General features: G+C 48.6%; 1 protein-coding gene across 1 annotated transcript; it reads left to right on the forward strand.

The window, feature by feature from the left end:
* The first annotated feature begins 2,484 nt into the window (after positions 1-2,484).
* LOC148130333 (disintegrin and metalloproteinase domain-containing protein 30-like) lies at positions 2,485-21,063 on the forward strand. The gene is made up of 13 exons (XM_087965943.1): positions 2,485-2,655; positions 3,532-3,597; positions 4,169-4,231; positions 6,348-6,416; positions 6,529-6,615; positions 8,293-8,485; positions 9,717-9,822; positions 12,782-12,965; positions 16,271-16,348; positions 16,902-17,013; positions 17,902-17,992; positions 18,411-18,465; positions 20,574-21,063. The coding sequence occupies exons 1-13, from the start codon at positions 2,590-2,592 to the stop codon at positions 20,784-20,786; spliced, it is 1,383 nt and encodes a 460-aa protein (XP_087822069.1). The 5' UTR covers positions 2,485-2,589; the 3' UTR covers positions 20,787-21,063.
* Positions 21,064-22,259: the final 1,196 nt, after the last annotated feature.

Below are 22,259 nucleotides of genomic sequence, written 5' to 3' on the forward strand. Positions count from 1 at the left end.
GAAATACATGAGGGTACATGGGCTGGTCGAGCAGTTACCACGTTTCTTTAATTTAAGGATGCCGGATGTTAGGCAGTCAAGCCAGATGGAAGGTGGTTATAGTAATTATGTCGTTATCCAAAGTATAACATGTATAAAGACAGCTCTGGGTTGCAACGAAAGCCCAGAGCTGACTTTAAACATAATCTGATTGCTGTTACCTGTTGTTGTGGTGTGGAAGACGAACAAAAAAACTTCACTAAAGCTGCAGGAGTGAGTTGATATCTTCTCGTTCACCCCCTCCATCTCGCACGAACAGCTGACAATCCCCCTTCCCTCCCCACCCCACTAACCTGCTTTCCAGCTCCGTTCTCCTGTGCAGGGCAACCAAAGAAGACCCAGCCGATCAGTTGTGGGCGTGGCTTGGTGGACGTGGCAGGGGAAGATTACTGCAAAATCCCCCTTCCCTCCCCTCCCCACTGACCTGCTTTCCAGCTCCGTTCTCCTGTGCAGAGCAACCAAAGAAGACCCAGCCGATCAGCTGTGGGCGTGGCTTGGTGGGCGTGGTGTTCCGTGGGCGTGGCATTCTTTTTTTTTTTTTGTAAATTTTATTTGAGTTTTCACAAAAGAAAAGAAATACAAATAAAACATCTTTTTGAAAGCAGCATAATCCCGGTTACATTTCTTCGTACAAACGCAAATTCAGGTTCATGCTGATTTTTATATTCTATTCCATATCTTATTACTATTTTACATTTTCTACATAGCTTCTCCCCTCTTTTAATTTTCTCAATTTTATTTTATTTATTTCATCTCAATTCAAATAATTATATTTATATTTTTTTGTCTGTCCTGTTTCAATTGTCTATTATCTTTTCTCATTAAACAAAATTTCTCCTGTAATTACGATTGGAGTATGACTCCTTTATATCTTTCCCCTAAAATTATAACACTCAATATAATACATAACTTCCATTCGGAAGGCGTGGCATTCTGTGGGCATGGCTTGGTGGGCATGGCAGAGGAAGGATATTGCAAAATCCCATTCCCTCCCCACCCCACTAACCTGCTTTCCAGCTCCGTTCTCCTGTGCAGGGCAACCAAAGAAGACCCAGCCGATCAGCTGGGACTCAATGGGAGCCAGAGAAGAGAGAATGGAGTTGGTGGGGCCAGTCAGAGGTGGGATTGTCTGGTTCCCTGAACTACTCCAAATTTCCGCTACCGGTTCTCCAGAACCGTTCAGAACCAGCTGTATCCCACCTCTGGCTCCACTTAATGATGGTCCAGCCTCCCCCAACTCAAAAAAAAAAAAACACCCAGTTTTAAGAATCAGTTCGTGCTTCTCCCAAAGGAAGAATTCATCACCACCTACAGAACTTGGAATAACTTTATGGTCACTGGACAACCATTTGTCTGAAATGGTACGATAGAGTTTCCCTCTCTAAGCGGGGTGGCGGGGGGGGTTGGACTAGAAGACCTCCAAGGTCCCTTCCAATTCTGTTACTCTAAATCTAATCAGCATACATTAAAATGAAATTGAATAAAATGAAACAGGCAATTCTCCCTTTACGGCCATTCGTTTAGAGACATCACAAATATCATTGACTCGCGCTGATGGTTGATACGGGTTGCTGCCAGCATCCCAGGTATCAACCAAGTCTATTATTATCAGAGGTGGTATTCAGCCAGTTCTGTCTGGTTCTGGAGAACCGGTAGGGGAAATTTGGAATGGAGTAGAGTAGAATAGAAAAGAAGAGAAGAGAAGAGAAGAGAAGAGAAGAGGAGAGGAGAGGAGAGGAGAGGAGAGGAGAGAAGAGGAGAGAATAGGAGAGAATAGAGTAGAGTAGAGTAGAGTAGAGTAGAATAGAGTAGAGTAGAATAGAATAGGAGAGAATAGAGTAGAGTAGAGTAGAGTAGAGTAGAGTAGAGTAGAGTAGAGTAGAGTACAGAACAGAACAGAACAGAATAGAATAGAATAGGAGAGAGAGTAGAGTAGAGTAGAGTAGAGTAGAGTAGAGTAGAGTAGAGTAGAGTAGAGAACAGAACAGAACAGAATAGAATAGAATAGAATAGAATAGGAGAGAGTAGAGTAGAGTAGAGTAGAGTAGAGTAGAGTAGAAGAGAATATATAATATAATGTCGAATAGAATAGAATAGGAGAGAGTAGAGTAGAGTAGAGTAGAGTAGAGTAGAGTAGAGTAGAAGAGAATAGGAGAGAACAGGAGAGAATAGGAGAGAATAGGAGAGAATAGAATAATAGAGTAGAATAGAATATAGAAGAATAGAATAGATTAATAGAATAGAATAAAATATAGAATAATAGAACAGAGTAGTATATGGAAAATAGAATAACAGAATAATAGAATATAGAAAAGAATATAGAATGGGATGGGATATAGGATAGCATAGCATAGCATAGGATAGAAGGCAAGGTACAAGTGACCACAACAAATAAGTTACAAATAAAATGGCAGCTCACAGGATAGTCATTTCTTATTGTCTTACAGGAACTGTTCCAGACTGAGTAACTGCAGCACCCTGGAATATTTGAAGCTGATCCAAAAACCTGGGAAAACCTGTTTGCTTGACAAACCTGCCCAGATCTTTAGCATGAAGGAGTGTGGGAACGGCGTCATTGATGACGAGGATGAAGAGTGCGACTGTGGAGTGGAAGAGGTGAGACATCCACACCAATGGTTGCCAACCTGTGGGCCAGAAATCACTGGTGGTCCGTGGGAAAATTTTGGTGGTCCGCAGAGAAATGTCACCCCCAAAGGAATTGATCCAGGCTGCGCGGGAACACAAGGCTGCACCGCCCACATGGGAACACAAGGTTTGCGCGCTTACATTGCAAACAACACGGGTAGTGAGGGGAGGGGGAAGGGTGGGTGGGTGGACTCACCCCACTCACCCCACATGCCTGGACTGGCCACCAGGCTGCTTCTTTCCGCTTCTTCTGCTTTTGGCTGCATGCAAGGAAAGCAGCCAAAGTCTTTCTTTCTCTCCCCCAAACTCCACCAGAAATGAGTCTTTGGGACCCTGCAAGGCCTCCTGCTCCAAGAGGCTGCGAAGACTCATTTCTGGCAGTTTGGGGGAGGGAAAGAAAGACTTCTGCAGCTTCTGCTGCTTTCCTTGCATGAAGCCAAAAGTCTCTCTCCCCCCCTCCCCGAGAACGGAGCTAGAGACGGTATCCTGCAATCCCAAATAAAGAACGATCGATCGGTAGGAAAAACGGGGTGGGGGATTTTCCTGCAGACTTTTTTGGGGATTTTCCCAGGGTCTCTGGTCCTTGGGATTTAAAATTATGAGTTTGGTGGTCCCTGGGGTCCAAAAGGTTGGCAACCCCTGATCCAGATCACCTGGCCAAGGGGGTGCTTCCCCCCAAAATCAGCTGGATGATTACCCAGACCAGGGGTCACCAACCAAGCTGGGTGACTTTGGGCTAATCACCGGGAGACGGTGAGTTCTAGTCCCACCTTAGGCATGAAAGCCAACTGGGTTTTTTTTTTGAGCCAATCACTAGGAAACAGTGTGTTTCTCTTCCTTTCTTAGGACATAGAAGGAACCTGGATCCAAACCATCTTCCTGAAACAAGGAGGAAAACAGCGGCAACTTCACGTAAGCAGATCAAATATAACTTGAAGTGGTAGGAAGAGTGAACAATATCTGTTGTGTTTGACAAACTAACTACTTGCAAGAAGAAAAATTAACTTCAAAATAATGCACAATTGTACAAAATGCCAAAGCTCTTTTATAAAAAGTCTAACCAATGTTGTAAAGTTCCAGATTGTTCGGTATCTAGTCAGGATTTAATAGCTAGATAATATATTGATGTGTCTGTGAGAGAGGGGGAGGAGGAGGAGGAGGAAGATAGAGAGAGAGAGGAGAGAGGGAAAGAAAGAGAGAGAGATAAAGAGACAGACAGAAAGAGAGAGAGGAGAGAGGAAAGAAAGAGAGAGAGAGAGAAAAAGAGAGGGAGAAGAGAGGGAGACAGAAGAGAGACAGAAAGAGAGAGAGAAGAGAGGAAAGAGAGGAGAGAGACAGAAAGAGAAAGAGGAGGGAAAGAAAGAGAGAGAAAGAGAGAAAGAGAGAGGAGGGAAAGAAAGAGAGAGGAGAGAGATGATGCTAATATAATAATAATAAACTATTCATCAAAATCTTTACAATTCTCTCTCTCTTTTCTAAACAGTGGATGCCAAAATTTCGTGATCGTTTTTCATTTCCTAACCACCTACAGCCTAAAACCATAACTGTAAGTTATTGGTCCATCAATATTGTGAAAATGAGATGGCTTCTTGATGCAAAAGATGTCGCTTTGGGTGTTTTTAACTTGGTTTGTTAAAGATTTATCATTTTACAAGGCCTCCATAAGATTCGCAGCTCTTAGAACACAGAATCACAGAGTTGGAAGGGACCTTGGAGGTCTTCTAGTCCAACCCCCCTGCTTAGGCAGGAAACCTGTTCGCCCGAACCAGTCCGAACCGGCTGAATCCCACCCCTGCCCTCCACCACGTCAGACAAATGGTTGTCCAATCTCTCCTTAAAAACTTCCAGGGTTCGAGCATTCATAACTTCTGGAGTTATTGAAGTTGATTTAATCTTGGTTGCTCTTGGCATAGCAGAAGGAGACTCAAAACTCTCCGAGTTTGCTGCTAACTGAGCTCTGCAGGTAGTTTATTAACTTACGACCATTCATTTAGTGACTGTTCAAAGTTACAACCGCACTGGAAAAAGGGACTTGTGACTGTTTTTCACACTTGCGACCGTTGCAGCATTCCCCAGGGTCACGGGATCAACATTCAGAGGCTTGGCAACTGACTCGTATTATGACGGTCACAATCGCCCCTGGATCACATGATCCATCTATCTATCTATCATCTATCTATCTATCTATCTATCTATCATCTATCTATCATGTCTGTCTATCTCTCTCTCCTATCTATCTATCTATCTATCTATCTATCTATCTATCTATCTATCTATCTATCTATCTATCTATCTATCTATCTATCTATCTATCAACTCTGGCAATCTAACTTCTATCTATCTCTATATCTCTATCACTATCTCTATCTGTATATCTCTATCTATCTATCTCTGTCCCTCTCTCTCTCTCTCTCTCTCGATCTATCTATCTCTCTATCCTATCTACCTCTGTATCTATCTATCATCTATCTATCTATCATTTATCTATCTATCATCTATCTATCTATCTATCTATCTATCTATCTATCTATCTATCTATCTATCTATCTATCTATCTATCTATCTATCTATCTATCTATCTATCATCTATCTATATATCTATCTATCTATCTCTCTCTCTCTCAATCTATCTATCTATCTCTATCTATCCAACAATCTATCTATCTATCTATCTTTCTATCTATCTATCTATCTATCTATCTATCTATCTATCTATCTATCTATCTATCTATCTATCATCTATCTATCTATCTATCTATCTCTATCTATCTATCATCTATCTATCTATCTATCTATCTATCTATCATTGTCTGTCTATCTATCTATCTATCTATCTATCTATCTATTATCTTTCTATCTATCTTTCTATATCTTTCTTTCTTTTCTTTCTTTCTTTCTTTCTTTCTTTCTTTCTTTCTTTCTTTCTTCTTTCTTTCTTTCTTTCTTCTTTCTTTCTTTCTTTCTCTATATATAAGCGAAATGCCCCTCACGCATCATCACAAAATCTCCAGAACCGTAAAGCCTACAAACTTGAAATTTGGCCCATATCTTCCTCTTGGCTTCTAGGGGCTCACTAAGAAAGGATTTTTCAAAAACACCATCAGAGCATTGAGAGTATTTCCTATATTATCATTATTATTAACATGCTCTGATTCTCAGGAGTTTTACTCCCCACCTGAAAAAAAGAAATCTCTTGCAAAGGCAAAACACAAGCAGAGGAGTTTCACCTTCAGTTTCCCAGCATCAAGCAGCTTTAGTACAGAACAGTTGAGCTAAGCCACGCCCAGGCTCCTTGCTGTCTCCTTCTTGCTCACACAGCAAATACTCTTTCAGTTTCCAAACAGCCCTCAGTTCTCTCACACACTGACAGGACATTAGCCAGATGAATACCGATGGATGCTGGTAGGCAGAGGCAGAATTCCCGCCGCCCCTTATTTTCCTCCACAAAAACTAAGCCCAGCCACAGAGTTTCGTAGCGAAGCACCTGGGTAGTAAAAGGTATAAAACGGGGCAAAACTCCCTTAATAAATGTCCCACCCAGCCAGAAGAATCTTTGAGCTCCCTTGTGGTCATAAGTCGAGGGCTGCCTGCTGCATCTCTGTGACGGGGATATTGTAAGAAACGGGCCGCTCGTTGCTCTCTCTGTCTCTCTCTTTGGACAGGAAGAGGGCTCCTCGGCCATCAAAATCGTACTCATGAATGAGAAATATCCGAAACTCAAGGGACCCGCCGTACGTTTTCCATTCCTTTAATGTCGGGGGGCGGGGGCGACGGGGGTGGGATTTTCGGGGTGGCTTCGGGCACGGATGGGGGTGAAGAAGGCGGCCCTCCCTCTCGTGGCAGGAGTGCAGGAAGAACGAGTGTTGCCAGGAGTGCAAATTCAAAGAAGACATCGACTGCCTCTACGGGCTCTGCTGTGAGAAGTGTCAGGTAAGAGCCAAGCAACCCTTCCTTCCTTCCTTCCTTCCTTCCTTCCTTCCTTCCTTTCCTTCCTTCCTTCCTTCCTTCCTTCCTTCCTTCCTTCCTTCCTTCCTTCCTTATCCCCTTCCTCCTTCCATTTCTCCTTCCTTCTTTCCTCCTTTGTCTCATTATCTCCTTCCTCTTTCCATTTCTTTCCTTCCTTCCCAAATTCTTCCTCTCCTCCCCTCCTCCCCTCCCTTTCTCCTCCCTCCCTCCTCTTTTCCTTCCTTCCCTTCTTCCTCTCCTTCCCTCCTCCCCCTCCCTTTCTCCTGCCTTCCTTCATCCCTCCCTTTTTCCTTCTTTTCTTTTTTCATTATCTCCTTCCTCCTTCCATTTCTCTTTCCTTCCTTCCCAAATTCTTCCTCCTTCCCTCCTCCCCTCCCTTTCTCCTTCCTTCCTCCATCCCTTGTCTTTTCCTTCCTTCCTTTTCTCATTATCTCCTTCCTCCTTCCATCTTTCCTTCTCCTTCCTTCCTTCCCAAATTCTTCCTCTCCTTCCTTCCTCCCCTCCCCCTTTCTCTTTACTTCCATCCTCCCTCCCTCCTCTCTTCCTTCCTTCCTTTTCTCATTATCTCCTTCCTCCTTCCATTTCTCCTTCCTTCCCAAATTCTTCCTCTCCTTCCTTCCTCCCCATCCCCCTTTTCTCTTTACTTCCATCCTCCCTCCCTCCTCTCTTCCTTCCTTCCTTTTCTCATTATCTCCTTCCTTCCTTCCTTCCTTCCTTCCTTCCTTCCTTCCTTCCCCCAAATTCTTCCTCTCCTTCTCTCCTCCCCTCCCTTTCTCCCTTTCTTCCTTCATCCCTCCCTCCTCTTTTCCTTCCTTTCTTTTCTCATTATCTCTTTCCTCCTTCCATTTCCTTCCTTCCTCCCTCCCAAATTCTTCCTCTCCTTCTCTCCTCCCCATCCCCCTTTCTCTTTACTTCCATCCTCCCTCCCTCCTCTCTTCCTTCCTTCCTTTTCTCATTATCTCTTTCCTCCTTCCATTTTCTTTCCTTCCTTCCTTCCTTTTCTCATTATCTCCTTCCTCCTTCCATTTCTCCTTCCTTCCCAAATTCTTCCTCTCCTTCCTTCCTCCCCATCCCCCTTTCTCTTTACTTCCATCCTCCCTCCCTCCTCTCTTCCTTCCTTCCTTTTCTCATTATCTCTTTCCTCCTTCCATTTTCTTTCCTTCCTTCCTTCCTTTTCTCATTATCTCCTTCCTCCTTCCATTTTCCTTCCTTCCTTCCTTCCTTCCTTCCTTCCTTCCTTCCTTCCTTCCTTCCTTCCTTCCTTCCTTCCCTCCCTCCCTCCTTCCTTCCCCCAAATTATTCCTCTCCTTCTCTCCTCCCCCTCCCTTTCTCCCTTTCTTCCATCCTCCCTCCCTCCTCTCTTCCTTCCTTTTCTCATTATCTCTTTCCTCCTTCCATTTTCTTTCCTTCCTTTCTTCCTTCCTTCCTTCCCTCCCAAATTCTTCCTCTCCTTCTCTCCTCCCCTCCCTTTCTCCCTTTCTTCCTTCATCCCTCCCTCCTCTTTTCCTTCCATCCTTCTGGAAAAGTCAAAGAACAGCAGGACATTTTCAGCCCCGGGGTGGGCTGTCACTTTTGGTGGAGCTGCCAACTTCTGAGCACCATCCGAACCGGAATAAGCCTGAATCCTTTTGGCTCTGCTAGTTTTCCGAAACCGGAACCCGATGCCGGGAAGTCACTTCGGAGTGCGACCTCCCCGAGTTCTGCAACGGCACTTCCTACGACTGTCCGACGGACGTCTACAAGCAAGACGGGACGCCCTGCGGCCACCACAACCACTGCTTCCTGGGGCTTTGCCTGGATCTCCAGACACACTGCAAAGCTCTCTTTGGGCCAGGTAAGGCCCACCTGTCCTTGGGCTCTGGGCAGGTGGAGCAGGGCTGAAGAGAATCTCTGGAGCTCAGGGTTCGGATGCGGCATCCTTGGGGCTCTCTGAGCTTGGCGGTTTTCTGGCGGACGTTTCGTGACCCAACTAGGGAACCTCATCAATGCTGGAAGGGAGGAGGAGGAGGAGGAGGACTATGGGGTCCTGGGTGGTTTCCTTTAATATGCTTCATGACCCAACCAAGTGACATCCTCCGTGCTAGAAGGGAGCAGGGTTTTCGGAGTAGAGGAGGAGGAGGAAAAGGAGGAGAAGGAGAAAGAGAAGGGCGGTGGGATCCTTAGGTGTCCTCTGAACTTGGTGGTTTCCTTGCAGACATTTCATGAGCCAACTAGGGAACAACATCAGGGAAGTGGGGTTTTTAGGGAGGAGGGGAAGGAAGAAGAGGAGGAGGAGGAGGAGGAGGAGGAGGAGGAGGAGGAGGAGGAGGAGGAGGAGGAGGAGGAAAGTTTCTGAGCTCTGTTTTCTTGGAGGAGGGAGGAGGAGGAGGAGGAGGAGGAGGAGGAGGAGGAGGAGGAGGAGGAGGAGGAGGAGGAAAACTGGGGTCCTTGGTGTTCTCTGAGCTTCGTTGTTTTCTTGGAGACGTTACATGACCCAACTAGGGAACATCATCAGTGCTAGAAGGGAGTGGGAGAGGGGTATGAGGAGGAGAGGAGGAGGAGGAGGAGGAGGAGGATGGGATCCTTGGTGCTCTATGATGTTAGTTGTTTTCTTGGAGATGTTTCATGACCCAACTAGGGAACATCATCAGTGCTAGAAAGGAGTGGGGTTTGTAGGGAGGAGGAGGAGGAGGAAGAAGAGGGGAGGAGGAGGGAGGAGGAGGAGGAGATGGACTGCATGTCCTTGATGCCCCCAGAGCTTGGCGGTTTCCTTGCAGACATTTCATGACCCAACTAGGCAACATCATCAGTGCTAGAAGGAAGTGGGGTTTACAGTGAGGAGGAGGAGGAGGAGGAGGAGGAGGAGAATGACAACTGTGGGTCCTTGCTTCTCTCTGAGTTTGGTGGTTTCCTTGCAGACATTTCATGACCCAACTAGGCAACATCATCAGTGGTAGAAGGGAGGGGGGTTTGCAAGAGAGGAGGAGGAGGACTTGGAGGTCCCTGGAGGTTTTCTTGCAGACGTTTCACCACCCAGCTAGCGAGCATCATCAGTGCCTCCCTTAAGCGCCTGCTTCCCCTTCCAGACGCCCAAGAAGCCCCTCTGAGCTGCTTCAAGGAGATGAACATGCGCGGCGACCGCTTTGGCAACTGTGGCAAGGATGGCTCGGTTTTTCGGAAGTGCCTGGAGGAGTAAGTGGGCTCTCCGGGATGTCGGCTTCTTCCTTGCCCATCGGGGGTTTGCTCAGGCCTGGCAGAGAACATTTGGGGGCTGGGGGGGGGGGGGTGAACCCACAAGCGGTGCTGAGACCAACATCAAGCCGTGGTTTGAAAGAGCAGAGCGCGACCCTGTTTTGCCAAAGTGCCAGGCGAAAACGGAGGGTTATTTTGGATCTAGAGCAGGGGTGGGATTTCACCGGTTTGGACTGGTTCGAACAAACCGGATGTTAAAGTTACATCTAGTTTGCTGAACCAGGTATTTGAACCAACCAGCTGGCCCCGCCCATCCTGTGTCGGGGCTCCGACAAATCCACCCCCCATTCCAATCCTAAGTCTCTAGCCGCATCTCTCAGAGCAGAAAAACATTGATTTATTAGGAGTGGCCATGTCGGCGTTAGCTGGGTGCAGCCGACACTAAAATACACCATTCATTTCCCCCTTGACCCTGGTCTTCCCCCCCCCACCCCACCCCCTGGATGTATATTCTCCAATGGGACACATCCATAGCCAAGAGTCATCCATCATGCTCTCCAGTAATAATCTTGTGCGCCAACAGCTTCGGCTGCCTAGCAGTTATCCGAAGCATTTAAGGAATGTACTGCTTTTCCCCAGTCCCTTCCTGCTGGCAACTAAAAGACTAAAGGAGTATTGTTTTTTAGTTGACACCTTGCCCCTCCCCTCCCAGGAGCCTCTACGCAATGCAGGTAAGTGCAGGGTCTGCACAGAGGCTCTGGGAGAGGGAAAAAACGCCCCTCCCAGAAGTTCTAGAAATCCAGAAATGGGCCTGTTTCCAGCTTCCGGTGGGCCTCCAGCCTCTGGATCCTTGGGAGGGCAAAAACAGCCTTCCCTGGGCTCTGGAGTCCCTCCGGAAATGGGAAACAGGAAGTCCCAGTCAGCCACACCCACCATGGCCACGCCCACCCAGCAACTGGGCAGCGAATCGGTTGCTGGGATATTTGAATCCCACCCCTGATTCAGAGACAATGGCCACTCGAGGGAATAAAGTCAGTTTTGGCTTTATTATTCACTCTGGCAAAACGAGTTAAAAACACAGCCTTCAAAAGCAACAGGTAGTCCTCAACTTACAACACTTCATTTAGGGACCATTCCAAGTTACAACGGCACTGGACAAAAGCGACCAATGAGCATTGCCGCATCACCAGGGTCACGTGATCCCCTGTCATGCCCCCCTGTCAGAATCTGACTCAGAGGGGGAGGCCGAGCAGCTGACAGGGCGCGGGAGTGTGGCTCCGTTGGCTGCGGAGGGAACTGGGGAAGGGCAAAGTCCGGCTGGGCAGAGCAGAGGAGAGGTAGAACAAGGGAGAGGGAGTTCAGAGGAAGACCCAGGCCCACCCCCTCTTCATCCTAGGGCATGCAGGGAGGAACGGAGAAGGGAGCAACGTGGGTTGCATGGCCTATGGGAGAGGAAAGGGCCCTGATTCCCTTCATTAGCCACACCTGAGAAGGAGAGTTTTAAAAGAGATGCAAGCTCAGTGCAGCATCTTCTGGGAGCAAACGTGACTTTATCTTGTGTTGACTTTGGTTATCTGCGTTCCTGGCACCCTCCCAACTGTGTTGAGTTATTGCCGTGCCTTCACATCTGGAATTCTTGCTCCTGCCCTGCCAGACTAATGACCTCATTTTGCCTTGATTGGGCTTATAGTTACAGTTTTTGTTGCTCATGTTTTGGGCTTGATTCCCTGCAGCCCAAGGCTGTTCCTGGGAGAGTTTTTCTCCAGCCCGGAAGGTAACCAGGACATTGCGGGGTCAAATTTGGAGCTAATAAAGGGACTCCTACTGATTATCTGACTGTGTTGCCTTTGTGCCATGCCCCTTTGGGTCATCACATCCCCTTTTGCGATCTTTTCATGAACAGAAGTGAACAACTGTCTTACCAATTTAACAAGGGCAGCGATCCACTTAACAACCATAGCAAGACATGTCGTAAAACAGGGCGAAATTCATTTAACCAAGGTTTTTGACTAAGCGCCATCAACTTTGGAGCTCAATTGTGGTTGTAAGTTGGGGACTAACCGTACAGCAAAATGTGAAATTACAGCGACCAGTTACACAGTTTTCGGTTCTTTTTGTTTCTTTTTTTCAAAATAAAGTTTTATTAATTTTCTACTATTACATTTATTTAGTGCTTAATAAACACCGTGTTGTCTGGGCTATTTTTGTTTGCTTGACAGTACAAATTATATTCCTAAACTTTACCCGTTTTTCCCAGCCATTGATAAAATAAATACCACCTTTGGTCGTATTCTGCGTCTCCTTTCTGTTTAATCCTCAATGTAAGTCTGTCCATTTCTGCACAGTCCGATATCTGCTTAATTATATCTTCATCGAGTGGTATTTCTTCATTTTTTTCCCAATGCTGAGCAAATACGCTGCTGTTAATATATGTATCAACGCATAAAATATGTCTCTGGTCTTTTTAGAGTTGCCAACAGACAGGGAGGAGGGAGCAGTGCAGCAGCTTGGAAACCAAAAGTGCATTCCATAAATGTTTTCTAAGATAGTAACTAGGTGATCGAAGTTTCTGCTGTGCAGAATTCTCACTGGAGACCATGATTGATGACTCTGGGCTAGGGAGGTGTCCCATTGGAGAATAGGAATTATGATACACCCAGGAGGGGTGGAGGTGGGGGAAACAGGGTCAAGGGTGACAGTCAATGATGTGCCCAAGAATCGGCTACACCCAGGCAGTGCTGGTATGATTACTCCCAATAAATCCTTTTCAAGTTTTGGAAGTTTGGCTCGAGACTCAGGATTTAAATGGGAGGAACTGCTGGAATCCTGATAATATGCAATATTAAATATACATTTTGTTTATTTATTTATTTTTCCTGTTATTATACCTATTTTTTTAAAAAAAATCAGATTTAAGATCTACACAGTACTCGGTTCTTCTGTCTTACTCTACGACTAGGGATGTCCTCTGTGGGCGAGTGCAGTGCATTAACGTGGGGAAAATCTCGAGCATCGCGACGGGGCAAGAGGTACTCCAGACTCCGGTGGAGGACGTCGTGTGTTGGGGGACCGAATTTGACCTGGGGGAGGATGTCTATGACCTGGGAGACGCGCGAGATGGAACCACCTGCGGCCCCGACAAGGTGAGCCCCAACCACCTTCCTGGTCCTGAGTCATCAACAGTTTCCAAAACTTCTTTGGGTCAACCCTGAAGTTGGCTGCACTGTGGCTGTTTTCCCTTTTGCAGTTTTCTAGTGGGAAGTTCCTCTTCTTCTTTCTTTCTTTCTTTCTTTCTTTCTTTCTTTCTTTCTTTCTTTCTTTCTTTCTTTCTTTCTTTCTTTCTTTCTTTCTTTCTTTCTTTCTTTCTTCTTCTTCCTTTCTTTCCTTCTTTCTTTCCTTCCTTCCTTCCTTCCTTCCTTCCTTCCTTCCTTCTTTTCTTTCTTTCTTTCTTTCTTTCTTTCTTTCTTTCTTTCTTTCTTTCTTCTCTCATTCCTTCAGGGCTGACACAGCCTGGAGTGAAGGGGCCAAGGAGAGGAGGGGTGTAGAGATAGCTGGGGTCAGGGTTGGGCCGCTACCGGTTCACCCCGGTTCAAGCGAACTGTTAGCGAACCAGTAGCTAATTTTATGATCGGTTCATAAAAATCATAGAATAACAGAGTTGGAAGGGACCTTGGAGGCCATCTAGTCCAACCCCCTGCCCAAGCAGGAGAGTCCATTCGAAAGATAAGCCTCTGCCTAGGATCGAACTCACACCCTCTTGATTGTGAGGTGAGAACTCCACCTCTAGGCCACCGGAGCTGCACAGTTCGATGAACTGGCAAATCCCACCCTTGGCTGGCCCTGCCCACCTGCCCACCTGCCCACCTGCCCACCTGCCCCTCCCAGAAGTCTCCATGCGGCCATTCTGGATCCCAAGTAAGCACAAGGCCTGCGTGGAGGCTCAGGGAAGCCAAAAAATGGGCCTCCCAGAGGCTTCGGAAGGCCGGAAACGGACCAGAGGGCCTCCAGAGCCCGGGGAGGCCATTTTCACCCACACGGAGGCCCCAAAAAAGCCACCGCAGCCCAGGGAGGGTGAAAACGCCCCCCCGCCCCATGATGCAGGAGGCCGACTAGGCCACGTCCACCCGGCAACCAGGCAGAGAACCCGGTTGCTAAATTTTCGAAGCCTACCCCCGGCTAGGATGCCGTAGCCAAAATAAAATTCTTTCCCTCTGGGAACCAAGGACGTTGGTGCAGGTGTCCAAAGGGTGGAGACTGACGGTCGCCTAGCAACTGGGCTGGATGCTGATTGGACCATGTGACTGGAGACTCTGGGCGGGGCAGGGGGGGGAATTCTACCGTTTCCAGCCAGTTCTATAGAACGGGTTGTGATGATTCTGCGCAGTTTGGACAACCGGAAAATCGTTCCCCTGGCTGGCCCCCTCCCTCTCCACCCAATCAGTCCTTATCGGGCATGCGCGACGGCCCATGCCCGACATCGCTGACTGCACTTTCCCTGCCCAGTCACTCCTTAAGGTATTTCTTTTTCCCCCTCCTCCTGACGATAAGCTGTTCCGACGATCAGCTGTTCCAGGATCCCCCTCCCTGTCTTACTGGTTCCAACGATCAGCTGTTCCAGGATCCCCCTCCCTGTCTTACTGGTTTCGACGATCAGCTGTTCCAGGATCCCCCGTCTTACTGGTTTCGACGATCAGCTGTTCCAGGATCCCCCTCCCTGTCTTACTGGTTCCAACGATCAGCTGTTCCAGGATCCCCTCCCTGTCTTACTGGTTTCGACGATCAGCTGTTCCAGGATCCCCTCCCTGTCTTACTGGTTCCAACGATCAGCTGTTCCAGGATCCTCCCTGTCTTACTGGTTTCGACGATCAGCTGTTCTAGGATCCCCTCCCTGTCTTACTGGTTCCAACGATCAGCTGTTCCAGGATCCCCCCCCTGTCTTACTGGTTTCGACGATCAGCTGTTCCAGGATCCCCCTCCCTGTCTTACTGGTTCCGACGATCAGCTGTTCCAGGATCCCCTCCCTGTCTTACTGGTTCCGTGATCAGCTGTTCCAGGATCCCCTCCCTGTCTTACTGGTTCCGACGATCAGCTGTTCCAGGATCCCCTCCCTGTCTTACTGGTTCCGACGATCAGCTGTTCTAGGATCCCCTCCCTGTCTTACTGGTTCCGACGATCAGGTGTTCTAGGATCCCCTCCCTGTCTTACTGGTTCCGATGATCAGCTGTTCTAGGATCCCTCCCTGTCTTACTGGTCCCAACGATCAGCTGTTCCAGGATCCCCCTCCCTGTCTTACTGGTCCCGACATCAGCTGTTCTAGGATCCCCTCCCTGTCTTACTGGTTCCGATGATCAGCTGTTCCAGGATCCCCTTCCCTGTCTTACTGGTTCCGACGATCAGCTGTTCCAGGATCCCCCTCCCTGTCTTACTGGTTCCGACGATCAGCTGTTCCAGGATCCCCCTCCCTGTCTTACTGGTTCCGACGATCAGCTGTTCTAGGATCCCCTCCCTGTCTTACTGGTTCCGACGATCAGCTGTTCCAGGATCCCCTTCCCTGTCTTACTGGTTCCGACGATCAGCTGTTCCAGGATCCCCTCCCTGTCTTACTGGTTCCGACGATCAGCTGTTCTAGGATCCCCTCCCTGTCTTACTGGTTCCGATGATCAGCTGTTCCAGGATCCCCTTCCCTGTCTTACTGGTTCCGACGATCAGCTGTTCCAGGATCCCCTTCCCTGTCTTACTGGTTCCGACGATCAGCTGTTCCAGGATCCCCTCCCTGTCTTACTGGTTCCGACGATCAGCTGTTCCAGGATCCCCTCCCTGTCTTACTGGTTCCGACGATCAGCTGTTCTAGGATCCCCTCCTGTCTTACTGGTTCGATGATCAGCTGTTCCAGGATCCCCTTCCCTGTCTTACTGGTTCCGACGATCAGCTGTTCCAGGATCCCCTCCCTGTCTTACTGGTTCCGACGATCAGCTGTTCTAGGATCCCCTCCCTGTCTTACTGGTTCCGCGATCAGGTGTTCTAGGATCCCCTCCCTGTCTTACTGGTTCCGATGATCAGCTGTTCTAGGATCCCCTCCCTGTCTTACTGGTCCCAACGATCAGCTGTTCCAGGATCCCCTCCCTGTCTTACTGGTCCCGACGATCAGCTGTTCTAGGATCCCTCCCTGTCTTACTGGTTCTGACGATCAGCTGTTCCAGGATCCCCTCCCTGTCTTACTGCTTTGCCCAGGAAGCTTCCCTGAGGCCCAGGAGGCAAAAAGGGGAGGTAGGGGGTTGAGGGTGGCGCCCCAATGTTCTATTTATTTATGTATTTATTTTTGCCTTCATGGCCCCCAGGGAAGCTTCCTGGGAGCTAAAACGGCCTGGAATCCCGACAGACATTTTGCAAGTTTTAAGAACTTGGACTTTGGGTGCCAAAAAAAAACCACCTGTTTCTCCTTCTCTAGATGTGCTTAAACAGATCGTGCGTGGATGTGGCGGTGCTGGATTTCGACTGCGATCCGTCCATGTGTAGACACCGAGGAGTAAGTGGCAAACTGGAGTATCATCCATATCCAAGGGTGTCCTCCTCCTCCTCCACCACCCCCCCCCAAAAAAAACCCTGACGATGGCGGCCACAAGAACGTGTGGATCAAAGGGTGGAGGAGATTGTGTGATTGTGTGGCTGCCATCACTAATTTCTGGGACCTTCTCCAGCCTATCTCAGAGGTTTCTCTGGTCGAGCGTCCCCTCGGGCGCATAGCTGGCTGGGGGATTCTGGGAGTTGAAATCCACAAGTCTTAAAAGTTGCCAAGGACACAGACTTTTAGACGATATTCCTAGCTTGTCTCTATCCTGCATCCATCTTTAAGCAGGGCGGTTTCAGCCCAGCCTCACAACGCCCTCACTCCAAACCAAAGTCTTCGCAGCAGCCTTCCTTTCTCATGTAAACAACAATTGTGTCTCACACAAGCCTGAACCAGCGGACATATTCTGGCAAAGGGTGGAAAATGTGACCGCAAAGCTTTTCCTTCTGGGTCTGTCCAGGCGACCATTGGACCCCCGCCAATCCTGGCCGTCTCCTTGTTCCACTTTCAGGTCTGCAACAGCAACCGGAATTGCCATTGCTCTTACGGATGGGCCCCTCCCTTGTGCACCGAACCCGGGTTTGGGGGGAGCATCGACAGTGGGCCCCCACCACCCTATCAGCGTAAGCAGAGTCTCTTTCTTGGTCTCCCATCCCATTCAAATCAGTTGGCTTTCATGCCTAAGGCAGGACTAGAACTCACCGTCTCCTGGTGATTGGCCCAAAGTCACCCAGCTGGCTTTCATGCCTAAGGCAGGACTAGAACTCACCGTCTCCTGGTGATTGGCCCAAAGTCACCCAGCTGGCTTTCATGCCTAAGGCAGGACTAGAACTCCCCATCTCCTGGTGATTGGCCCACAGTCACCCAACTGGCTTTCATGCCTAAGGCGGGACTAGAACTCCCCGTCTCCTGGTGATTGGCCCACAGTCACCCAACTGGCTTTCATGCCTAAGGCAGGACTAGAACTCCCGTCTCCTGGTGATTGGCCCACAGTCACCCAACTGGCTTTCATGCCTAAGGCAGGACTAGAACTCCCCGTCTCCTGGTGATTGGCCCACAGTCACCCAGCCGGCTTTCATGCCTAAGGCAGGACTAGAACTCCCCGTCTCCTGGTGATTGGCCCAAAGTCACCCAGCCAGCTTTCATGCCTAAGGCGGGACTAGAACTCCCCGTCTCCTGGTGATTGGCCCAAAGTCACCCAGCTGGCTTTCATGCCTAAGGCAGGACTAGAACTCCCCGTCTCCTGGTGTTGTCCCAGATGTTTTTAAGACAGTCACTTATCTAAAATGGTATCCTTCTTGAGCAGGGGGTTGGACTAGAAGACCTCCAAGGTCCCTTCCAGCTCAATTCAATGGGCAGAGTCTCAGCAGGGGCTGCCCACTTTGCTTTCCCACACCCTGAAGACATCCCCAACCGTTGGCTGCCCCAAACCACGGTTTTGAACAAATACACCCAGGATGGTCTGTCTGCCACAAGCCCTGTTCAGGGTCCTTTTCTCTCTCATTCCCCAGTGCCAACCATCGTCATTGTCGGTCTCTTCACCCTGACCGGTCTGGTCGTCTTGGCAGGGGGAGTTTTCATCTCACGTCACGTGGGCGTCTTGTGAGTAAAGTGCAGGGATATAGGAGGAAGGAGGTGGTGGCTGGAGGTGGCCGCGTTCGAATCCCAGGCGTGCAAGTTGTGAGTGCGTCCGGCTAGTAAACCTCCCTGCAGCCCCCTGGGAGCCAAAACGGGCCACTGGGGGCGGCATGCCACACACCCCTGAGCCCCATTTTGGGCCTAGTAAGCTTCCCTGCAGCCCCCTGGGAGCCAAAACGGGGTGCGTAGGGACTCCTGGAAGCGATGGGGAGGGGAGGGGCCAGCCAGAGGTGGTATTTGCCGGTTCTCCGAACCAGTTCAAAATGTCTGCTACCGGTATGCCAGAACCACTTCGAACCAGCTGAATACAAAACCTCCAGTCCCTTCACATCTCGCCTGCTTGGAATCCACCAAAGCTTCACACCGTCTCTTTCCTTTCCAGCTTTAAGTGGATTGCGGCAATTCCCAAACGACGCCCCCAAAAATCGGCCAGTAAAGTAAGTGACAACTAAAATAATACTCCTTTGCTCTTTTTAGTTGCCAGCAGAAAGGGAGTGAGGAAAGCAGTGCATTCCTTAAATGCTTCAGATAATTGCTAGGCAGCCGAAGCTGTTGGCGTGCAAGATTATTACCGGAGAGCATGATTGATGACTCTTGGCTATGGATGTGTCCCGTTGGAGAATATACATCCGGGGGGGGTGGGGGGAAGACCAGGGTCATGGGGGTTAATGAATGATGTATTTTAGTGTCAGCTGGCTGTCAGAGCTCCAACCAATCCACCCTTCAAATCATAAATCTCTAGGGGCATCTCTCAAGAGTGAAAAAAAAATGATTTATTAGGAGTGGCCATGTTGGCATTAGCTGGGTGCCAACCTCTTATTGTGGAGGAGGGGTCTCACCCCCTAATTCACACACACACACACACAAAACACACCCGTTGCCCAGCCTTTCTGAAGGCAAACGCTGGAGAACCCTTTTGCAGGCAGTTCTTGACTTACAGCAGTTCGTTTAGTGACCGTTACAACAGCACTGGAAAAAAAAGGGGGGCACCATTGTTTTTCACACTTACGACTGTTGCAGCCTCCCCGTGGTTGGTCACGTGATCAAAATTCAGAAGCTCGGCAACCGAGTCGTATTTACGACGGTCGCGGCATACCCAGGGGGTCAACGTGCGTGCTCCCCTTTGGCGACCGTCTGACGAGCAGAGTCAGTGGGGAACAGCCAGATTCACTTAACGACCATGTTGCTCATTTAACAACTGCAGCGATTCACTCAACAATTGCGCCAAGAAAAGTTGTAAAATGGAGCGAAACTCGCTTAACCAGTGTCTCCCAGAAATGTTGGGCTCCGTTGTGGTCACAAGGAAGATTTCCTGTACATTCTCACAAGATAGTCCTTCACTTATAGCCACAATTGAGGCTCCTGCCGCCATCCCAGAAATAATATTTATTTACTTATGCCGCATCCCGCATAGCATAGATGGACTTGCAATATATAATTAGCATTTCATCTCAATTAAAAAGACAGTAGAAATGCTGGCTCAGGAATTCTGGAAGTCCACAGGGCCGTAAAGGGGCTGTCAACTCATAAATTATTTCTATGGTCTTTTTAGAGTCGCCAACTGAAAGGGAGGGGGGAAAGGGGTTTGAAAGGGCAGTGCACCAGCTTGAAAACCGAAACTGCATTCCATAAATTTTTTCAAAGATAGTAACTAGGTGACTGAAGTTTCTGCTGTGCAAATATCTAACTGGGAGCATGATTGAGGACTCTTGACTATGGAGGTGTCCCATTGGAGAATATGAATTACGATACACCCAGAGTTGGGGGAAAACCAGGGTCAAAGGTGACAATGAAAGTTTGGCTCGAGACTCATGATTTAATTGGGGTAACTGCCGGAATCCTGACAGGGGCCATATTTGGCTCAGGAATTCTGGGAGTGGAAGTCCATAGGTTGTAAAGGAGCCATATTTGGCCCAAGAATTCTGGGAGTTGAAGTCCATAGGTTGTAAAGGAGCCATAGTTGGCTCAGGAATTCTGGGAGTTGAAGTCCATAGGTTGTAAAGGGGCCATATTTGGCTCAGGAATTCTGGGAGTTGAAGTCCATAGGTTGTAAAGGAGCCATAGTTGGCTCAGGAATTCTGGGAGTTGAAGTCCATGGGTCATAAAGGGGCCATAGTTGGCTCAGGAATTCTGGGAGTGGAAGTCCACAGCTCATCAAGTTGCCCTAGTTGCCCTCCTCTTCTTCCTCTTCCTTCCTCGTCCTCTTCCCCTCCTCCTCCCCTTCCTCCTCTTCTTCTGCCTTCTTCCTTTTCCTCTTCTTCTTCCCCCTCCTTTTCCTCCTCCTCTTCCTCCTTCCTCTTCCTCCTCTTCCCCTTTTCTTCCCCCTCTTTTTGCTCTTCCTCTCCTCTCCTCCCTCCTCCTCTTCCTCCTCTTCCTCCTCTTCCCCCTCCTTTTCCTCCTCCTCTTCCTCCTTCCTCTTCCTCCTCTTCCCCTTTTCTTCCCCCTCTTTTTGCTCTTCCTCTCCCCCCTCCTCCTCTTCCTCCTCTTCTTCCTCTTCCTCCTCCTTTTCCTCTTCTCCTTAAGGTGATTCTATGTTTTCTTCTAGGGAGGCCTCAGGGGCAAATCCTCCAAGACAGGTGTAAAGCGGTCACGTAGCGGCTTAAGGAGCACTTCTTCCGGGAGGCTCAAAAAGTCCAGAACTGCCATTGCAGTGGAAAACCAGAGAAGCACCCCGTACGTGAAAAGCACGGAATTGAAAAGTGCCATGTCCACCTCCAGAGCCGGGAAATCCAGATTAGACGTCACTTTTGCCACCTAGGCCTGTTGAGTCCTATCCGACCCCTTCTTTTTCCTTTGGCATCTTCTTCTTTTTTTTTTTTTTTAATTAAAAAGAAAAAACCTTTATGGAACATGAACATATTCAAATACATACCAATATATCTATAAAAGAAAAATACGTTGATACATTTCACCATCGTTTTCTCGACAGTACAAAATCCTCGCAGTATTTCTTCTGCCGTTGCGTAAAATATTCCTGTTTTTTGGGCTTGGACACTTCCAGTCTTCAAATAAAGTGACCCTTTTTTTTAACCATTATTTGCATTTCATTTCGTTGCACGTCTGCCTGGCCCAGCAGAAATCACCTCCCAGAACTCTTGAGGAAAAACCGTGGTCTCCTTTAGCTCTTCCACTTGGCCTCCTTCAAGTTTTCTTCCAGCGGGAGTTAAAATGAGAATTTCCTCCAGGTCATAAAGCAGCTACTTGCTGTCTTGGTGTGCCCTCTGCAGGACGTGTTTTTCAAGATCGCATCCTCGTGTTTTAAAGATCTCTCTCTCCCATTTATTTATTTTATTGATTGATTTGATTCGTCAATCGCTTACAAGATAATAGGTATAAGTATCAACATGGGTAGGAATACAGGAAATAGGCACGAATAAATGGGGACAATAGGACAGGGACGGTAGGCACGATGGTGGACTTATGCAAGTCCCTTACAGACCTCTTAGGAATGGGTATTCTCTCCCTTTCCTTCCTTTCCTTCCTCCCAGTCCCTCCCTCCTTTTCTCTCCTCCCTCCATTCTTTTCTCCCCTTCCTCCCCCCTTTCTTCCTTCTTTCCTTCCTCCCTCCGACTCCCTCCCTCCCCTTTCTCTCCTCCCTCCATTTTCTCTCCTTCCTTCTTTCCTTCCTTCTCCTTCCGTTCTCCTTCCTTCCCCCTTCCTTCCTTCTTTCCTCCATCCCTCCCTCTGACTCCCTCCCTCTTTTCTCCCCTCCCTCCATTCTTTTCTCTCCTTCCTTTCCTTCCTTCCCCTTCCCTGTTCTCCTCCCTTCCCCTTTCCTTCCTCCCACTCCCTCCCTCCTTTTCTCTCCTCCCTCCATTCTTTTCTCCCTTCCTTCTTTCCTTCCTTCCCCCTTCCTTCCTTCTTTCCTCCGTCCCTCCTCCTCCCTCCCTCCATTCTTTCTCTCCTTCCTTCTCCTTCCTCCCTCCCTGACTCCCTCCCTCCTTTCTCTCCTCCCTCCATTCTTTCTCTCCTTCCTTCTTCCTGTTCCTTCCCCTTCCTTCCTTCTTTCCTCCGTCCCTCCCTGACCCCCCTCTTTCTCCCTCCTCCTTTCTCTCCTTCCTCTTTCCTTCCTCCCTCCCTCTCCCTCCCTCCATTCTTTTCTCTCCTTCCTTCTTCCTTCCTTCCCTTTCCTTCCTCCCACTCCCTCCTTCTTTCTCTCCTCCCTCCATTCTTTTCTCTTCCTTCCTTCCCTCTTCCTTCCTTCTTTCTCCGTCCCTCCCTCTGACTCCCT

This window comes from Notechis scutatus, chromosome 5 (assembly GCF_049901735.1).
Source record: "Notechis scutatus isolate UNSWTSFEM ecotype Mainland chromosome 5, rNotScu1.2, whole genome shotgun sequence".
NCBI classification, from domain to species: Eukaryota; Metazoa; Chordata; class Lepidosauria; order Squamata; family Elapidae; genus Notechis; species Notechis scutatus.